The 20,277-nt window shown below is 40.2% G+C and overlaps 1 protein-coding gene across 3 annotated transcripts in view; it reads right to left on the reverse strand.

The window, feature by feature from the left end:
- ANKRD44 (ankyrin repeat domain 44) overlaps positions 1–20,277 on the reverse strand; it is a 330,782-nt gene that overhangs the window by 187,029 nt on the left and 123,476 nt on the right. For all 3 annotated transcript variants that reach the window (XM_030802956.1, XM_030802955.1, XM_003253880.4), the window contains exon 2: positions 19,953–20,036. In XM_030802956.1, coding sequence (XP_030658816.1) covers positions 19,953–20,036 — 84 coding nt within the window. The remainder of the gene's footprint in view (positions 1–19,952; positions 20,037–20,277) is intronic.

Genomic DNA, 20,277 nt, shown 5'->3' on the forward strand with positions numbered 1-20,277 from the left:
AATCAGTCTGAGTTTAGACTGTGTGAATCATTTTCCCAAATTCCAGTCACACTTGCACTGTGCTGAGAAAAATCAAGCCTCCTCAGGTGATGTGTATGCACATCAAAGTTTGAAAAGCATTAGCTTTAAGGTAGAAATAAGACATTTGCCTTTCAGCAACGCCTGCCACCAATCAGCCAAAAGAAAAAAAAAGGCTTTTTGAACACATACATTTTTATTTAGTCATTCATAAACTTCATATACACACCACTATATTATCATATTTAATATGCAATAAGATGCACATAAAATACACATTTTAATTTTTTAAAAACAGATTGAAGTAGATATTTCATTGCCCCCAGTGGATCATCTGGCACGCTTCCTAAGATGCCTATATTCCTCTTTTTGGAATCTACATACCTTACATCAAGGATCTTATCTAAGGGCTAGACCATCTATCTTAGAGGAGTATCTTCCAATCATCGAAGACTTCCCAGAACCCAAATCAAGAATAATTTCTACACTTAAAGAAAATACTGTGTACTGTTACTTTGTCAATGAAGCCCACCAGAATGCATCTAAGAGCAGGGGTTTTGGGAAATCTACATCCAGGTGATGTTTTTAAATAATTCAAGACTGTTCTTATATGTCTTAATTTACAAACATTCTCTAATAAGCATGAACTATACTTGGTTGCTTCACCTCCCATGGCTGGGCAAGTGGAAGAAACTGAAAAAATACTTGTTAACTGCATGACTGTCTTCCAGCCAAAGTGATGATCTTTGTCATCTGGTTTCATGCAAAACATGCAGATTTTCCCCTTTACCATACTCTTCTTCCCTAAGAGTGAGACTATCCCAGAGGCAGCATGTTGAGCAGAGCCATCTCTTCTTATCTAGCATTCTATTGGGCAGAACATGAATTTAGCTACCTGTAACGTATAATTCAGAGATTCAAGAGTTTTGCAAAAATGACTTGTCTTTGGAGCCTTGAGCCGCCCTGTCACAAGTTCAACAACCTTGTGGCTGCCTTGCTGAGAGGAAGCCCTGGCCACATGGAAAGGCCACATAGAAGTGTTCAGGCTGACAGCCAACATCAGCCACCGGACATGTAAGTGAAGTCACCTCTAGATGATTCCAGCCCCCATCTGTCAAGTCACCCCAGCTGACAAGTCTTTCCAGAGAACAGAGAAAAGCTATCCCACTGTGCCTGTTGGAATTCTTAACCCACAAAATCCATGAGCATCATCAATTGGCTGTTTTATGCCACTAAAGTTTGGGGTGGTTTTTATACTGCAATAGTAAAAGTCTCTGTGAGATTCTGAAGTGCTCTCTGAATTATTATAGAAAGACAACATTATGTTTAGTGTTAAATGGCCTTATTTACTCAGGGTAACCAGGCAGTCATTGATTATTAAAATATACAGGGGACTCTAACAACAAGATTTATTAAACCCCATCATCATTTCCTTTGTGTAACAGCAAACAGCCAATTACTGTATGTGCAGAATAATGGTGGCAATAGTCACTTTGCTGTCCCCTGCGAAGCAACTCTTTAGTTCTGTCTCCTCTCTCAGAAATGAATTGCTCCTTCTCCTCCTCTAGCTCTTTCCCTTCTTCTCCCTTTTGCTCAGGCTGGGAACTCAGGAATCATTTTTAGATGCTCTCTCTTCTTTGCCCCTCACATTGAATCCATCATCAAATCCTGAGTGGTCTACCTTCATGACACACTTGGAAGCAATCTGCAGCTCTCCCCATGTAGACGTTAGAAGTACCGTAATCCATGTGAGTGGCGCCCCCTAGAGCTCATGAGTACATGGCGTCGTCGCCACTGCAAACACCCTACTTCAGGCACATCATTTCTGCCCTGACCCCAACTATGGTCTTCCCGCTGCTCTCACAGCTTCTACTCTCCCTGTCACAATCTGTAATTCACACAACACCCAGAATGACTTTCCAAAATATTCACCAGAACATTGTGCACCTAAGTGGAATCCAAACTCCTTGCTCAGCTCTGATGACCGGCCCCTTTCTTGTCTCCTCTCCAACCTCCTTTTCTACCACCTTCCCCCTCCTTCACTCTCCTTCAGCCACACTGGCCTTGATTCTCTTCTGGGAAGTTGCACTCTCTCCCCCAACCCTCCTTGGGGCCTTTGCTCATGTCTTTATCCAGCCTGAAACATTCCCCCCAATCTTCTCATGGCCAGTCTCAGCTTAAATGTCACTGCCACCTCAAGAGACCTTTCCTAACTACCTTTTGTTAGTATCATAGCACACTTGGCTTTCTATATAGCAGTCTTCTCAGTTTATAAGTACCTATTCATTCATTTCCTTTACCTGTTTACTTCCTTTCTCTCCACTACACTGTAAACTCCTGATGCAAGGACCAGGCCCGTGTCCACCACTAATACAACCCCAGCACCTGTCATGGTGCCTGACACATAGCAGATTCAGTCAGTATATGTTGAGTGAATAAATTTACTTGCATAGTATGTAGCAGTGGATTGTGATACCCTACTCCACTCCCACCTCCAGAACTTCTGTTTTCCTCCCAGTTGACCATGGACCAATGGTTCTCAAAGTACAGTCCCCAACCAGCAGCATCAGCATCACTGGAACTTACAAGAAATGCAGATTCTCAGGCCCCACCCTGGACCTCCCAAATCAGAAACTCTGAGGGTAAAGCCCAGCAATCTGTATTCTAACAAGTCTTCCAGGATTCTGATACACACTCAAGTTAGAGAACCACTGCCACAGGCTATTCCAGAGGCTCTAATTCTAGAGCAGTATGTCTCAAGGTATATTCCACTGGCTCTGAGGGATCATCCCAGCTGTTAAAATTTTTTTTTTAAAAGAGGGAGGAGGCCAGTTACGTGGTTCATGCCTGTAATCCAAGCACTTTGGCAGGCCATGGCTGATGGATCTCTTGAGTCCAGGAGTTCAAGACTAGCCTGGGCAACATGGCAAAACCCCATCTCTACAAAAAATACAAAAATTAGCTGGGCATGGTGGTGTGTGCCTGTAGTCCCAGCTATTTGAGGGGGCTGAGGTGGGAGGTTTGTAGGAACCGAGGATGTTGAGGCTGCAGTGAGCCATGATTATTCCACTGCACTCCAGCCTGGGCGATAGAACAAGACCCTGTTTCCAAACAAACAAACAAACAAACAAACAAAAAACTGGGAGGCATTCAAAGTCAAATGACATTGAGAAACACGGTGTTCAAGAAAGTTAAACAGATTCCCTTACGGCAGGAATTCTCAGAACCTTTAATATGACAGTTACCTTGTAAATCACTAAAATACAAGGAAATTTGTGGTAGAAGTGCTTCCCAAGTTTACTTGGCCACAAAACTCCCTTTCTTTCCCTCCTAAACACTTGTCAGACTTGTTCTGGACTCTGAGAAACACACTTTGGAAAATGCTGTCATAATGTAGTCTTCCCTAGAGAAAATCTTTCTAACACCATTCCAATTCATTGTGCCTACAGCAATATTAATAATGACTGAGTCACTGGCAGCAACTTCTTTAAGCTTTGTGCATCTTTATCTCTCTTGATCTTTCTTAGACTTGAAAATAAATGCTTAATGCTAAACACATTTTCATATGTCTTTTTAATATCAGTAAAAAGATCAGATTTTTGTTAAAGTCTGAAATGTTCATGAAGGCAAATATGGAAGGGTAGAAACTGGTGGCAATTTCAAGTTGAATTAAAGTGAGATGCAGAGTTTAGAGTCTCTTTCCTGTATTAGAGTAGGCAGCAGTGAGATTCTCTATTTAAATTGTGAAAGTTTCTTTAATGAGCATCAGAGAAGCGGCTTCATGTTTGGGGCACTAGGAGAGCCTTAGTTTTCTTCCCTAGTTGATGGGGCTAGGGGTGGTGGAGATTCCCTGATGATGGAGTGACAAACTGTGCAGGAAAATTATTGGTCCCAGCTGACAATCAGTACTCGAGAAGGCTGAGGTAGCTTAGAAATAGGAAGTTAAAATATTCATGCCAAGCATCCAGCGTTTGTTTAATCAGGGCTAATGATTAGTTTCTTAATGAAATTTTACAAGCTCAGTTGAACACAGAAAACATTTGCTTCTCTAAAAGCAAACAGGTCTGTTTCTATTATAATCAGACATCTGAACCACAGAAGACCCCCAGCCCTTAGGAGTACAGAGGTGAATCTGTTCAGGAACTTCTGAGTTTTCTGTGAAGATGATAGTGGCCAAAGAGTGATGGGAGAAGGAAGCTGGCGATCAACAAGATTTGAAACTGCAGGATCTAATGCCACAGACCCTGACATAAACTTTGGGCAGTTGTGCTAAACACAGCAGCTCTCAAGTAGAGGGACAGATGATCAAAGGAGCTAATATAGTCAGTGGTTATTCTAGAATGTCTGTTTGGGAGGGCTTTGGAGTGACAGTCTAACTGGAACTACTTTTACATTTCTGGCAGGCTGTTCTTATTTAGGTTATATGATAAAATTAAATAAAATGAAATTTAAAATTCAGTAAAACAGGAGAAGGAAGGATGATTAGGGAGAACAAAAGGGATTTTTAGAGCAGTGAAACTATTCTGTATGATATTATAATGGTGGATGTAAGATATGCACTTGTCAAAACCCACAGACTGTACAACACCAAGACAGAATTCTCACATAAACTATGGACTTTGGGTGATCGTCAAGTGTCAGTATGTCATGATGACGTTCATCGATTGTAACAAATGTGCCACTCTTGGGTGGGATGCTGATAGTGGGAGGAGGCCAACCATGTGTAGGGGCAGGTGGTATAAGGGAAGTCTCTTAACTCTGCTTAATTTTGCTGTGAACCTAAAACTGCTATAAAAAATTTAAGCCTTCTTTTAGAAATTCAATTAAAAGGTTTCAAAAGATGTGTCAAGTCATATTTAGTATAAGATGGAGAAAACAATCACCTAAGTCAAAAATTACTCCTATTATCATTACCATGTCCGTTATTTGTCTTTTTCTTTTTTCTTTTTTTTTTTTTTTTTTTTTTTTTTTTTTTTTTTTTTTTTGAGATAATGTCTCACTCTTGTCACCCAGGCTGGCGTGCTGTGGCATGATCTTGGCGTACTCCAACCTCCACCTTCCAGCCTCAAGTGATTCTCCTGCCTCAGCCTTCCGAGTAGCTGGGATTACAGGTGCCCGCCACCACACCCGACTAACTTTTGCATTTTTAGTAGAGAGGGGGGCTTCACCATATTGGCCAGGCTGGTCTCAAACTCCTGACCTCAAGTGACCCATCCACCTTGGCCTCCCAAAGTGTTGGGATTACAGGTGTGAGCCACCACACCCGGCCCCATTATTATTCTTAATAGCTTGAAGAAGGTGGTTGATAAAGGTGGTAGGTAAGCTGAAAAGCTCTCCCACCACCACCAAATCCCCCTACCCACGTACTTCCTGACACTGCTGAGTGTAGGAGTCTAGTGCTGTAAGAGCCCTGGCTACACCAGGAACGTGCAGTGATGGAACATTTCTACCTCTATTGCAGTACTGACGTTTCCTCTGTGATCTTGGCTTACATGTCTGTCTCACTCACCTGATTATATGATCCAGCAGGGCAGGAACCCTGTCCTATTCATCTTATTTTGTTTGTTTGAGACAGAATCTCACTCTGTCGCCCAGGCTGGGGTGCAGTCGCAACCTCCATCTCCCAAGGTTAAGCAATTCTTATGCCTCAGCCTCCCAAGTAACTGGGGTTACAGGTGCCCACCACCACACCCAGCTAATTTTTTGTATTTTTAGTAGAGACAGGGTTTCACCATGTTGCTTAGGCTGGTTTCAAACTCCTCAGCTCAAGTGATCCACCCACCTTGGCCTCCCAAACTGTCGAGATTACAGGCGTGAGCCACCACGCCTGACCAACTGTCCTATTCATCTTATAGTCCCAACCCCTAGCACAGCACCAGGAACATGGTAGATGCTCAATAACTGTCTGCTGATTAAATAGAAGTGAAACAGCCATGATTAAATAGATAATTTAGCTATCTGCCATATATGTTTTAAAATTGCTTTTCCATACTCAAGTTTAATAAAGTTTGAGGAAATATGCTAACCAAATTTATTAGTTTGCATTAAAAAGACCTGTTTTGAAATTGTTAAATGGCTAAAGTCTGACTGTATCTTTAGAAACAAGATATTCATAGTAGAGCCCCAACAATTTCTATAAGCAAAATGCAAAACAGGATCAATCATGTGATCTTTCTAGAAAAGTTTCACACTGAGCCCTGGACTACTGAGTCATTATTCAAAATTATGGGTGGTAAAATCTTCCTTAACTTTTTCAGTGACACCTACAATTATATCACGAAATATTCAAAACCCTTTCTAAATAAAACTTTGTCCTCTAGCAAGTATTCTTTTAATAGGAAGCTCACAACGAGGATATTTAAATGTGTCCTAAAGAAAACCCAGGCACTGCAGTAATTCTGTACCTATATTTGAAGTCGAGTTGTCATGTTATAGCAAAAACAGACTTCCCTGACATTTAGAATCTTGTCAAAAGCCAAGTTCTGAATATTACTTTAGGGCACCTTGACACATTTGTTCTCTAGTTTCCCTGCTTGAGAGAAAAACCATCAAGGTTTTCTAATATGGGAGACCTATATATTGAAATATATCATTTCTGAGGGAAATCTATTTTTAAGGTACCGAGAACAAAGTCAGAAGTCCTTGAAAAAGAGATTTTTATAATTAAATGGATTCAATGGTGCTGAGTAAAATTCATTCCCTAAAAATACAACTTACAGCCCGGGTGTGGTGGCTCACACCTGTAATCCAAACACTTTGGGAAGCCGAGGTGGGTGGATCACCTGAGGTCAGGAGTTCAAGACCAGCCTGGCCAACATGGTGAAACCCCATCTCTACTAACAATACAAAAATTAGCTGGGCATGGTAGCACATGCCTGTAATCTCAGCTACTCAGGAGGCTGAGGCAGGAGAATCACTTGAACTCGGGAGGCAGAGGTTGCAGTGAGGTGAGATTGCGCTACTGTGCTCCAGCCTGGGTGACAGAGTAAGACTTAGTCTCAAAAATAAATAAATAAATAAACAAACAAACAACTTACAATGGTGTTATTTTTACAAACAGTACAGTCCTTATGAAAATTCTTACGTGGTTCTCTTGCTACCCCATTTTTCTAAAGTATATGACTTAATAAGTTTTTAAATGTTTTTAATGGTGGTAAAATACACATAACATAAAACTTACCAACTTAATCATTTTTTCTAACCCATGTTTATTATTTGTACAATCGTTAACACAGGTCAGAATCAGAGAGCCTAGGACAAAAGGAGGTTGATAGAGCCATGATTAAAAAGCTGTAACTAAGAATGGATCCACTGTGATAAAAGCCTATAAGGAATATTGTAGGAATATGAAATATATGAAGTAAATGCTCATGTATCCACATAGATGAATCTGGAACATATAATGTTGAGTGAGAAAAAGCAAGTTACAGACCATACAAACTGTTCACAATGTAACATTTTTAAAGATACACAACACTGTTTATTGTTCTAGCATTTATGTATATACATGCACATAAAGGTATTGATAAAATTAGAGTATATAAAGACAAGGATAAAACTTCAGGACAGTGGTTCCCCCTGGGGAGAGAGGCGGGGAGGGAGGTGATGGGTCAGGGAGATTAAAAGAGGCTTCAGCTCTGTTCATGCGTTCCTAGCCAATGCTGGCACCACTGTAGGTGCAGGTGACTCAACCATAAGCAAAGCCATGATGGGCTCATGGAGCTGAACAGTTAGTGGAGGAAGACAGAAGACAAACAAATAAATTCACTACATATGTCAGGTGGTGAGAAGTGCTAGGAAGGAGAAGTTAGAGGCTGATTAAGGGTTGCTATTTTACACGGGAAGATCAGAGGAGGTGTCCCAGATAAGGAGGCATTCATGCAAAAACATGAATGACACAAGGGTGTGAGCCTATGTTTACATATGGAACAAACCTTTAAATCTATAAAATTTTATGATGGTTCTTTTAAAGTAAATATGGCAAAGTGTTAACATTTATTCTTAGTAGTGGGCTTCTTATTTTTTGAAAGTTTGAAAATTTTCATAATAAAAAAATTTTTTTAAACACACTGCCTATTACTGAAAGATGAGGAGGCAGGATGTCAAACATCTCTGGATCTTTTCCAAATGGAGTATCTTGAGCCTGTGACTGGAGGTCCTATTTCTTTAAGTGTTCTTACATATTGGGACTTCCTGAGAAAAGCCGGTAATGGGCAATACTGCCCAACCATTAGGTTATGCATGCTTGTTTGCCCATCTATCCATCTTTGCTTCCCAAATAAAACGCATGCCTGCTCAAACACAGAGTGTCCCCTGCTTGAAAGAGACAAGATCAGAAGATGAAGAGTCAATACTACATGTGTGTTTTCAATAGGAGAAAAGGCATATAAAAGACAGATGCTGGAGGGAAAAACACACATTGTCGGTACCACTGAGCTGAAGAGCCACCATTTAGTATGTACTAGTGTCGCCCTTCTCCCTCCCTCCCCCAAAGAAAGGGACATGGTATCATGTTCTGTTCCCAGGAGCTCAACAAAAGCAGAAAAAAGTTGCAGCAATGTGATTTCCCTCAATGCTTTTTGGAGTTAACATAAATTGACCAAGAAAGTATACAATGAAGTATTCAGGGTGTCAGCTCTAGTGCTACATCTGTAAGAAGTATTTTAAAAATATTTGGTGAATGAATGAATGGAACTGAGGTTATTCATGACAGTATTACATAAATGATACATACTTCTGTACTCAGAGCATTTCCTAGGTCACAAAAGGCTATTACATACCACGACAGAGACTGCTGTTTTGCCCCAGCATCTCTCTTGCTTTCATAATAGGAACCCTGATTTTTAGGTTCCTTAAAAGTATATCACCACCTGATGCAGTTCCAGACAATATATAAGCAATTGTGTCCTTAGTGGAAGTGTCCTTAAAGAGGGAGGGCATACCCTTCTTCTGCCTTCCTCCTTCCCACTAGTTGGAATTTGGATGTGATGGCTGGAGCTCAAGTGGCCATTTTGAGCAAGGAGATAGAAGCCATCTACCAAGGATGGCAGCACAAAAGGAAACAAAGATTGGACTGTGACACCATGGAGTGTCATGCTAGTCCTGGACAGCCTATCTCTGGACTTGCACATGGGAAATAAATAAACTTCTATCTTATTCAAAACTTCGAAATTTTAGTAAACTACATGTCTACTTTACTGAAAACTACTGTTTTGCTGTTTTTGTTGTTTCTCTGTTGAATGCAGCCAAATCTAACCCTAACTGATATACATACATCATCTCATCTCCCTAACCACACCTTATAAAGTTTATTATGATGCCCACATTATAGAACTGAGGCCAGAGTAGGTTAATTGGCTTGCTCAAGGACCCATAGAACCCAAGACTTCTATCTTCAAGCCAAGCCCAGTGCTCTCTATACTCATAGTTGTATTTTGGTGTGACTGATGTGGAGTATTTACCAATAAATGAAATATATTAAGTGGGGACATAGCAGCTTGGCTGTAAAGGAATTATATCAGAAACTCTGGACATGAGCATGTAGGAGTAGGGAAAACCAGAAAGAGGTTTAGAAAGGGGAACTGAGAGATTAGGAAAAGACAGCCTGTGTTACATGCAGAAAGACTTTAGAAAATACAAAGTGAGAAACCCATGTATACTATCCTACACTGCCAGAAATGGCCTTTTGAGCAGACAGTTGGCAAGTGACCTGGCTATAACCTGCTATGCAACCTCCTGATAAAAAATCTTACCTACCTCTCCAACCCCCTAGGCTTCTTACCCTAACTGAATAACATCCACATTTCAGGTCTTTTAAAGTCAGTGTTTCAAGGGTATAATAATAATAATAATACATCTACCAACTTACAGTTGGAAGGCCCTCTGGCTGTCATAATCATATAGTTATTTAACATTTGAAACCTAAAGCAATAGGTCCTTGGTAAAAATCAGGGCTGGCACAATTAGTTGATCTAAAATATACTTTATATCCTTTTCATTTAAGCATGTCTTTTAAGAATAATCTGGGTATGTGGTTACCTCTGCCCATTGGCTTTTGAAACATAAGAGTTATTACTTTTCCAAAAAGCTTCTTAAAATTTTTCTGATTACATTTTTTCATTGTAAAAGAAATTGGAAAGTAAAAGGTATCTGAAAAACTTTTAATTGATTTTTAGCTTGAGCAAAACTAACAATCCATTTCCCATAATTTATTATATAAAATGTGATGATGGTAGAAGAAAGAAAAGAATTCTACTAAGATGGCAACAGGTCCCACCAACACCGCTTCCTCAGGGTCCAGCTAATCCCATGAGAAGAGCCCTTGCAATATGTAAAAGATGGGAGCACCATTATGCTTGTCGCCATGAGTAATAAGTACCGCGCCACTGAAATGTGCTCTACACTTATTCAAACTGACAAATACAATGAGCACATTTTAAAAGTCAAATCTTTATAGTATATAAAGCAATTTGGGAAGCTAGTTTGTTTGCTTCCTTGTGAGTGTGTGTGTGTGTGTTTGTGTTTGTGTGTGTGTGTGTATGTTTATATAAATTTTTTACCATTTCTAAATATAATACATGGTCAGTGTAAAAAACTTTAATAATACATAAAGAAATAAAGAAAAAGGCAAAAATCCCACCACCCAGATTCAGCTATAATTCATGTTTTGGAGAATATTCTTCTAGATCTCTTCTTCTATACTTACAAATACACATGATATGTGCTGTTTAACAACTGTTTCACTCGAAAATATATCTTGAAGATCTTACATTTCAATATGTAATAAATACATATGCAGATAAATACAAAGCACACTTTTTAAAGATAACATGATATAACCTCATGTGGATGTTCTGCAATACATTTAAGAAATAACCTATTGGTTGTTTGCAATTTCTTGTTATTATAAACCAGATAGCAACAAACATCTTTTTGTATATATAGTTAACCAATTATTTCTCTTAGGATGAATCCCCCACAGTTAGAATGTTGATGCATACTGCCAAACTGCCCTCCAAAGGGTAGTATAAATTACTCTCCCCAAAAAGGCATCAGATTGGTTGAGATTTGATTTTCATCTTTGCCAACTGGAGGGTCAAGAATGACACCACACTGAGCACAGTGGCTCACACCTATAATTCCAGCACTTTCTTTGGGAGGCCAAAGCAGGAGGATAACTTGAGGCCAGAAGTTTGAGATGAGCCTGGGCAACACAGTGAGAACTTGTCTCTACAAAAAGTTAAAAAATTAGCAGGGCATGGTGGCACACTCCTGTAGTCCCAGCTACTTGAGAGGCTGAGGCAGGAGGACTGCTTGAGCCCAGGAGTTCAAGGCTGCAGTGAGCTATGGTCATGCCACTGCACTCCAGCCTGGGAAACAGAGTGAAACCCTGTCTCTAAAAAATTTTTTTTAATTGAAAAAAAAAAAAAGAATGACACTTTGTTTTATTTGAATACTTAGATGCCATGTGAGGTTGAGAAAAAGATAAATACCCAAATAAAGAAATGGGCAAAGGACATGCAGAGGCCACTCACCAAAGAAAAAATGCAAATAGCCGAAAAATATATTTGATGTTTATTGACAAAGGTAACCACCTTTTCCATTATTTTTATCTTTTCTATTATGCTTATAAAGTCCTTCCCCATACCAAGATTGCAGAAATATTCTCCCCTTTTTGTATTCCACTATTTTCATCTTTTTATTTTCTACATCTTGAATTTACCTTGGTATAAGAAATTAGGTAAGGATTCAGCTTTACATATTTACAACTATCTAGCAGTTGTCTCAATACCATTTATTAAATAATCCATTCCAGCCCCAGTGATTTAAAATGCTTCCTTTGGCTTAGTGCAGTGGCTCACACCTATAATCTTAGAATTTTGGGAGGCTGAGGCAGGAGGATCACTTGAGCCCAGGAGTTTGAGGCTGCAGTAAGCTATAACCACACCACCGCACTCCAATCTTAGTGACAGAGGGAGACCCTGACTCTTAAAAAAAAAAAAAAAGTTTCCTTTATCCTACACTAAATGTCCATATACAGTTGCTTCTAATCCTGGACTTTCCTGTCTGTTCTACTACTTTGTCTATTCCTGTGCCATTAACATACTGTTTTAATTGCTATCATCTTGTAATTTGTTTTAATATATTTTATGAAACCCTCCCCTCACCAATTTTCTTTTTCAAGAGTTTCCTAGCTAGTCTCACATGTTTATTCTTCTAGATAAAGTTTAGAATTACTTTGTCAAGTTTCCCCACTCAACTCCTACCACCAAATTGCCCTGAATTCATACATTAATTTCAAATAATTACCATCTTAAGTATTGTCTTCTTTCTACCTAATAATGTGCCTTATGTATTCACAATTACATGCTCCCCCCAAATACATATCTAATGTGAAGAAAGGGCCATATCCTTTATGTTTACATGCTCAAACTACTTACAAAGTACATTTTTAATTCTTAGATTTTTCTTTGTACTATAAAAACGTCCAGTAATTGCAAAATAATACTAATGCCATACACTTGAAATGTTTCTCCATAGCTCCAAAACACCCATCTCTAGTATGTGAGGGTACAAATCGTATACCATTATAAGATTTGTCTCTCTTTTGGAGGCTGGGTCTCTGGCCTCCATGGCCAGTGCTGGAGAGCTCAGGCCTCAAGCTACTGAGCATCCTCCATAGGATAATTAGTAATGATGCAAACCAGACCTGCCTTTGCACATTTTAAATGGCGGTGAAGCCACATCTTTGCAGCCTGCTCAGTGCTGCCTGGAGTTCATAAATCATTTTTTACAGGATATAGGTCAGGGCTTCCAAACTACAGCCCCACATCTTGGGCAGGGGTCCAACAAGGGGGGGTGGATGAGAGTGGATGGGGAGTGTAACAATATTGTCAGGCATGTGCTGAGAGATGGGCACCTACCCTCAAGACAAAAAGCACCATTCTCAGATCTGTGAAAAAACCGTCAGCTTTCCTCCACCTCCCCCACCCCAGCCCCTAATCAGTGAGCCAGAAACAGTGTCAACATTTAAAGAGCAGGCCACTGCTCTTCCCAGAACACCGGGGCCCTTGGCTTCGCAACCATGGCATTTGCTTTCCAGATGCAGGTGGCCAGAGAAACCTTCATCACTGAATATTTACTGATCTCATCCACAGTTAGCAAAACGGTGACCTGCAGGCTGGATTTGGCTCACAGATGTGTTTTCTTTGGCCTGCACGTTGTTAGGTCATCTTTTGGAACCGACATTTAAGAATTTAGAGATTTCCTGTATTTTCTCTTAAAAGTCTGAAAAGCCTGGGCCACACTGTGCCTGCATTCCTGCAGGGTGCTTGATGAGAGCTCAGCCATTCATCACTCATGGTCACTGTGCACTTCTATCATTTATGGGACCTGAGTGTGCCACCACCATTCCCTGCAGCCTCCTTACTCCCAGTGGTTTCTGATTCAGGTCTCGTTTAGAAGGTGCCCAAGTCTCTAAGCTGGCAAAACATCTCAGTCCTTCATCTTCATATCAAATTATTTATTAAAAAGAAAAAAAAATCAAGTAGGATATATGTAGGTGAAAAAAATACATAAAAATCTGGAAGTTTAAAAAGCTGGGCTACATAGTTTGTATTTCTAATGTTTAAGAGTATTAGACATAATATAATCAAGCAGAGAAAAACTTAGATAAGATATTAAATTGATCATCCCAAGTTCTTTGAGTGGAGCCACATTGAGTCCTTCTGGGTGGATTTTTTAAATATACTCTATTTTAAAAGAAATAGTGCAACACTTCAACATACGCATACACATGCATACATATTACAAGCTTACTATTGTAAATGTGGCTTATTTCTTTGAAAAGTCCCCTCATCATATAGTGTCTTATTTTTCTCACTTGGCTCTTGAGATCCAAAAATTAATCCATCTGAATTAATTCCTGTAGTCGAGAATGGCAGCTGTAATAGGTTTCTCTCTTTTGTTTACTGTACATTCCTTACCAACATAAGCTTAGCTTGCACCTCAAGATTTATTCCATTGTATTCACAAAGCATCCCATTTTGGAACTGGAGACAGTAAGCAAAATACACCAATCTACTTGGGTCAAATCCTATTAGAGCAAATAATGAACCTTAACAGCTTTACAAAAAAAATTTTTGTATAAAGTAGATGGATTAAAATGATCAACTTGGGGACAATTCAACTGAAAAAAGGATATTTTTGAAACTACTGAAAACAAAATAAAATGGAACATGCACTGGATATTAAATGATATTGAGGCATCGTTGTTAATTCTATTTGGTATGATAATGTGTGTGTTTCTATTAATGATACTTTAAAAAAAGAAATAAACATCATGGATTTGCTATCATGTGAGACACAACTCTTGGGACTATAGTCTTTCACAGTTGTAAGAGACTTTAAACATTACCTTGTCCAGGCATGGAGAGGAAGTTTCAATTTACATGCACTTCAGTTTCATAGTACTATCCTGAGAAGAAATTTTGGTCTCTAAGACTCAAAGGAAAAAAAGTGCCAGGAACCATTAGCAATGTTGGCCAGGGTCACAAGATAGGAGAATGGGGCCATATGTGCTACCATATTAGTCACCTTTCAAACCTCCAGTCTAGCAGTCTTTCAGGGAGCTTACTTCTTGCCAATTCAACTCATTGCTTCTCTAAACACCTCTGTCTATTAAGTTAATTCTTATCTTTTGAGCTAACATCTTATTTTCTATAGCTTACAACCACATGACATAATGACAAGCCTAGTCTAGTTCCGTTTTAATTTGACAGTGTTAACTTAAACTATTTGGGGCCATTCTCTTGTCCTCTCCAAGTGTGAAACATCACCGTTTCTTCAACCACTCTTCACATAGCATGGTTCCCTCCCCATCATCAGCATTCACCACTGATAGGCGTCACTTTGTCTCTGTCCCTATTCCAGTAGGACACAGTAAAAGTGTCCTCTTGACATCACATTGTCATAACCTAATCATCAAAATGCTTTTATTGAATTCAAATTTTGGTTTATAAAATCTCTGCCTTCCAAATTTTGAAATCAGATGCTATTCTCCATCTTGAACTCAGTTTGGTTAGTCAGGCGGAGGCTTCTAAAATCTTTCTAGCTATCTACCAAATCTGGGTCGATTTAAATAAATTTCTCAGAGTGTACAATGATCATTCCATATTTCCAGGCCCTGGTATGCCACTAACCATAGAAACCATAAAAAGACTCAGTGTGCCCCTCCTGACCCTTCAGTAGCTCCTCAATTCAATCTACAGATTTTCAATCTTACAAGGAGAATTTCCAGTGTTACAAATGATACCTGAGGGAAACTAACTAAGCTGGATGCTTCTTCTATTCAACAATTTATCCTCATTGGGAGAAATGAACTATAAGCTACCAAAAACTGGCTTAGCATAAGCAATAAAGTAGGGTTGAGTCATTCAGTCAAATGTGCTGCAAGGACTGGACTAGGTGATTAAGCAGATGAGAGTGAGTAAGATAGTGACCATGTCATCAAGCATATAGAGTTTTCCCTCAGTATATGTGGGAGATTGGTTCCAGGACCCCCGCATACACTACAATCTGCACATATTCAAGTCCCTGAGTTGGGCCTGGAGATCCCAAATATATGAAAAGTCAGCCCTCCCTGTATGCAGGTTTCAGATCCCATGAATGTTGTATTTTCAACCTGCCTTTGGTTGGAAAAAAATCTGCATATAAGTGACCTGCCAAGTTCAAAGCTGTGTTGTTCAAGGGTCAGCTACAGTTTTAAGCAACAGTCAACAGTGATTAATGCAGTACAAAGAGCTGTGGGAGTTGAGGGTAGAAGTAGGTTTCTTTGGCTGGGTTGAGAAGGTGGTAGAGAAGACAGCAGAAAGGAAGTGAGAGGTAGGACAACTTAATGGAGGAAGTAGTAGGTATGGAAGGACAAATGGAATTGGAAGGGTGGAGAAGTGAGAAAAGGGTGAGAGAATAGAATAAATGTCAATGAGTCAAGTCATATGGTTAGTTGGGGCACAGGGTTTATAAATACCATTGGGGGAAATAAAGTCTGGAAAAACACAGAGGCCAAGCTGAATGAGATGGCTTTCTATATCAGGATCAGCTAATGAATGGGCGATTTACACCAGAGAACATGTGACCCATCAAAAAGCATGGAGAGGTGAGGGCAGGGGAAGGTGAAAAACTCAGAACCTAGGACAGAAAAGAATAATTAAGTGAATAAATGAGGGGAAAGAAAGAAAAGCAAGGGGTAAGAAGACAAATATGGTCTTCCAAGTTAGTGAGTAATGGCTCCTGCACTATTTATTTTCCTTCCTTGACATTTAAATGCATGGTTATCAGCCCCTTTTCCCTTTTGAAATGCACCTCCAGGCTTAGCTCTCCAATCCTTATGTGTCCTCCATCTGTCTATGCCCTTTCTTAACAACCACTTCTCCTAAACTACCTAATCCACCCCCAGCAAAAATACTCAATATGACTCATCCCCAAGGGCACTGGCAAAAAAAAAACCATGACAAGAGGACATGGTGGATAAGAGTGAGGGGTCAAATGATCTTTGTACACACCTGAAGGAGGGGAAAGGGGGAGTTAAAGGGAGAGTCTAAAGAGGGGTGAGTGGAACAAAAGGGCCTACAGACCCCGAAAAGTGATAACATCAACCTAAGAACTCAGGCCTCCCTTGTGTTCTTTATCCATTCATTCATTCATTCATTCAACCACTCTTGTGTTCATTTCTCTCCCTCCCTCCATCCCCCACTTATCTGCTGCCACACACGCAACAGCCCACAAAGGCAAAGCAAATTCCTATGTATCTCTCAAGCCTCGGGTTACACATCACTTTATTAGGTCCTCATGATTAACCTTCTGCCTACATAGCATCCCGGATTTTTTCTTTCAAAAATGAATCACAGTGTGATTTCTCATTTGTTGACTTCTCTGCTATGTTGTAAGCTCTATCATGGAAAGGGTGTCATCTCACTGCTGTGTCCCTAGCACTGAGCACACAGTCTCAACTCAGTACGTAACTGTGGATGAATAAGACATCTCCCAGACAAATAAGTGGCATCACTAGAATTCTCTAAGACCAAAAATTGGTGTGGCCAAGATTGCTAACTACTCACTAAAATCCATGCTCTCTCTTTGGGGGCACACAGATACACTAATTCCTCACCCTCCCTTGTAGCTAGGTATGGCCGTGGCTAAATTCTGGTCCGTGGAATATAAGCAGAAGTGATGTATGCCAATTCCAAGCTGACCCGTAAAAATCCTTCCATGCTGGCCGGGTGCGGTAGCTCACGCCTGTAATCTCAGCACTTTGGGACGCCGAGGCAGGCAGATCACCTGAGGTAAAGAGTTCAAGATCAGCCTGGCCAACATGGTGAAACCCTGTCTCTACTAAGATACAAAAATTAGCTGGGCATGATGGTGGGTGCCTGTAATCCCAGCTACTTGGGAGGCTGAGATGGAAGAATCGCTTGACCCAGGAGATGGTGGTTGCGGTGAGCTGAGATCACGCCACTGCACTCCAGCCTGCGCAGCTGAGCGAGACTCCGTCTCAATAAAAAAAATAAAAAAAAATAAAAAAATCCTTCCATGCTTTTCCTCCATGCTCTTTTTCCCTTTGGGGTAGCAGGACTGCACACTACCCCTATGGTGATCTTAGAGGCCACATGTTGCTACCTGGGATCCTGTTTGGAAAAGGACCACCCCTCTAATATGTTCATAAAGAGACCTAAACTTCATACATCATACATCCATCATACATTTAGGGGTCTGTGTGTAACAGTAGTTAACCTATCTAATTCAGTGATAAGTTACAACTGAAGTTAAGCTCCCCTAACCTTTACCAGCCAGCAACTGTTTGTCACTTTCCCAGAAAGAAATGAAGGCCATTCAGGGGCCAGTACAATCTTTTTTGGTATGTATGACAGAACAAAAGTTCCATTTGCTCATGATCATTAGGAAAATATAGTAACCATGCCTTGGGCTTCCCTGGGCTTGGGCCACAGCCACAAAACAGGCTGGGTGGATTCCCGTGCTGTCAGAACACTGGAAAGGGAGCTTGCTGGCCTGGCCTTGGCTCAGAAGTACAGGTCACAACCCGCAGGCCCTGAACAAATGCCCAACTGTCTTTTCGAGTAGCCTGTCCCTGGCCTCATCTGTGCTTACCTTACAAAAATGTCACAAACCATTGTCCTGTTGTGCTCAGTGCCAGCTGGGGAGAAGCTGCCAAAAGCTTTTGCAAAAGCCGTACCAACCTGCACTGCCATGGAACAATGGCTACACCAAATGACTCGCCTTCTGAATAAAGCATTCAGCCGACCAGACAGACGTAATCCACCTCCCTGTGGCAAAGCTCCTCTTACACTGAGGATGTAGTTGACTACTTCTGTTTCTACTTAACACTAGAGACTTTAAAGAGAACTCCTCTCCCTGGTGGACTTCAGTGTTTCACAACTGAATTACATTAAGAGACTTAGTAGCATGTACTGTATGTAATTGCTTGTTCAACTCAAGTCTAGGAAACTACTAAAAGGGTAAATCATTGACTAACTCTTTTTACCTTTCTTTATTGAAGGTTTGTTTGTTTGTGTCAGGTCCTTCCAGATACAGTGATTCTTAATCTTTTGGGAGTCAGATACCTTTTTAAGAACTTGACGAAATAGTTTGATTCATTTCACACAAAATATGTATATAGTGCACATATCTACTGCCTGTGACTTCAGAGGGCACACAGGATGCCTAGTTCACCCACTGATCCCAGACCCAGAGTCATGAACTTTTTAGGGCAAGGGTCAGCAAACTTTCCCTAAAAAACCAGATAGTAAATATCTTTGGCTTTGTGAGCCACATATAGTCTGTTTCACAACTACCCAATTCTGCTGCTGCAGTGCAAAAGTAGCCACAGATAATACATAAATGAATGAGTATGGCTGTGTTCCAACAAAACTGTATTTATGAACACCAAATTTGAATTTCATGTCATTTTCATGTGTCATAAAATATTATTCTTCTCTTGATTTTTTTCTCAACACTTAAAAAATAAAAACCATTCTTAGCAGGAGACCTGCAGAAAAAAATGTATGATGTACCATAGGTTGCCAACCACCACTGCAGGGCATGGGTTCTAGGGGTTCATCACCTTGGAAAAAAAATTGCATCTCTATTATCACTGACTTCTAATTGGAATTTAGCATTTCCTTCCACTATGAATGTAGACCATAAACCACAGTAGCAACATCAGTAACTGTAATGTTGTCACCAGCAGAAATCACAGGTATGTTCATATAGCATTAGCATTGTTGCAGACAACTCAAAATACTGATTATGCTCATCACATTTTTAAATTATGCTCATTCTTAGATCTTCTGCTGTATCTGGTTATTTAACCAGATTTTTTTTTTTTTTTGAGGTAGGGTCTTACTCTGTCACCCAGGCTAGAGTACAGTGGCATGATCAAAGTTCACTGCAGCCTCGAACTCCTGGGCGCAGGCAATCCTCCCACCTGTGCCTCCATCACTACGCCCAGCTAATTTTTCTTTTTCTTTTTTTTTTTTTTTTAGAGACAAGGTTTTACCATGTTGCCCAGGCTGGTCTCAAACTCCTGGGCTCAAGTGATCTGCCCAACTCAGCCTCCCAAAATTCTGGGATTATAGGCATGAACCACTGCACCCAGCCTAAATGTGTTATTTTTTAAAAGCACATATATTACCATATCACAAAGTAGATTTTTAATATTTGGGTAACTGTATTTCAATAACTGATTTCCATTGTAACCCTAGATATTTTATTTCTTATATACGGTTTAAGAACAGTGTCCTGAGAAACAGTCTGGAGCTTTCACCAGATATCAAGAGTCCATGGTATATAAAAGATTAAGAGCCCTTTCCTGCTCCAGGCTAACAGGGCCTGAGTGGCAAAACCACAGCATCTCTTACCAGAGTATTCACATCTTCTGTTTTATGGATGAGCATCCGGATCTCCTCTGGATCACCGCTGAAGATTGCCTGAACCAATGGTGGCTGCAAACACAAGAGAATGGGAATCAGAACTAAAATTAATACATCTGATCACATACAGATGCAGATGGTGAGAAGATTTGTTCCTTAAAAGTTTATTCAACCATTATCAGATGGCAGACAAAGATGAATAAGACTCAGACCAACCCTTACGAGAAGTCCAGTGGGGGAGATATTTACATAAAGAAATAACTATTATACAATCTGAAAGCCAGGCCAGATAGTCTCTAACCTGAACTATGAA

This window comes from Nomascus leucogenys, chromosome 22a, assembly GCF_006542625.1.
Source record: "Nomascus leucogenys isolate Asia chromosome 22a, Asia_NLE_v1, whole genome shotgun sequence".
Lineage (NCBI taxonomy): Eukaryota > Metazoa > Chordata > Mammalia > Primates > Hylobatidae > Nomascus > Nomascus leucogenys.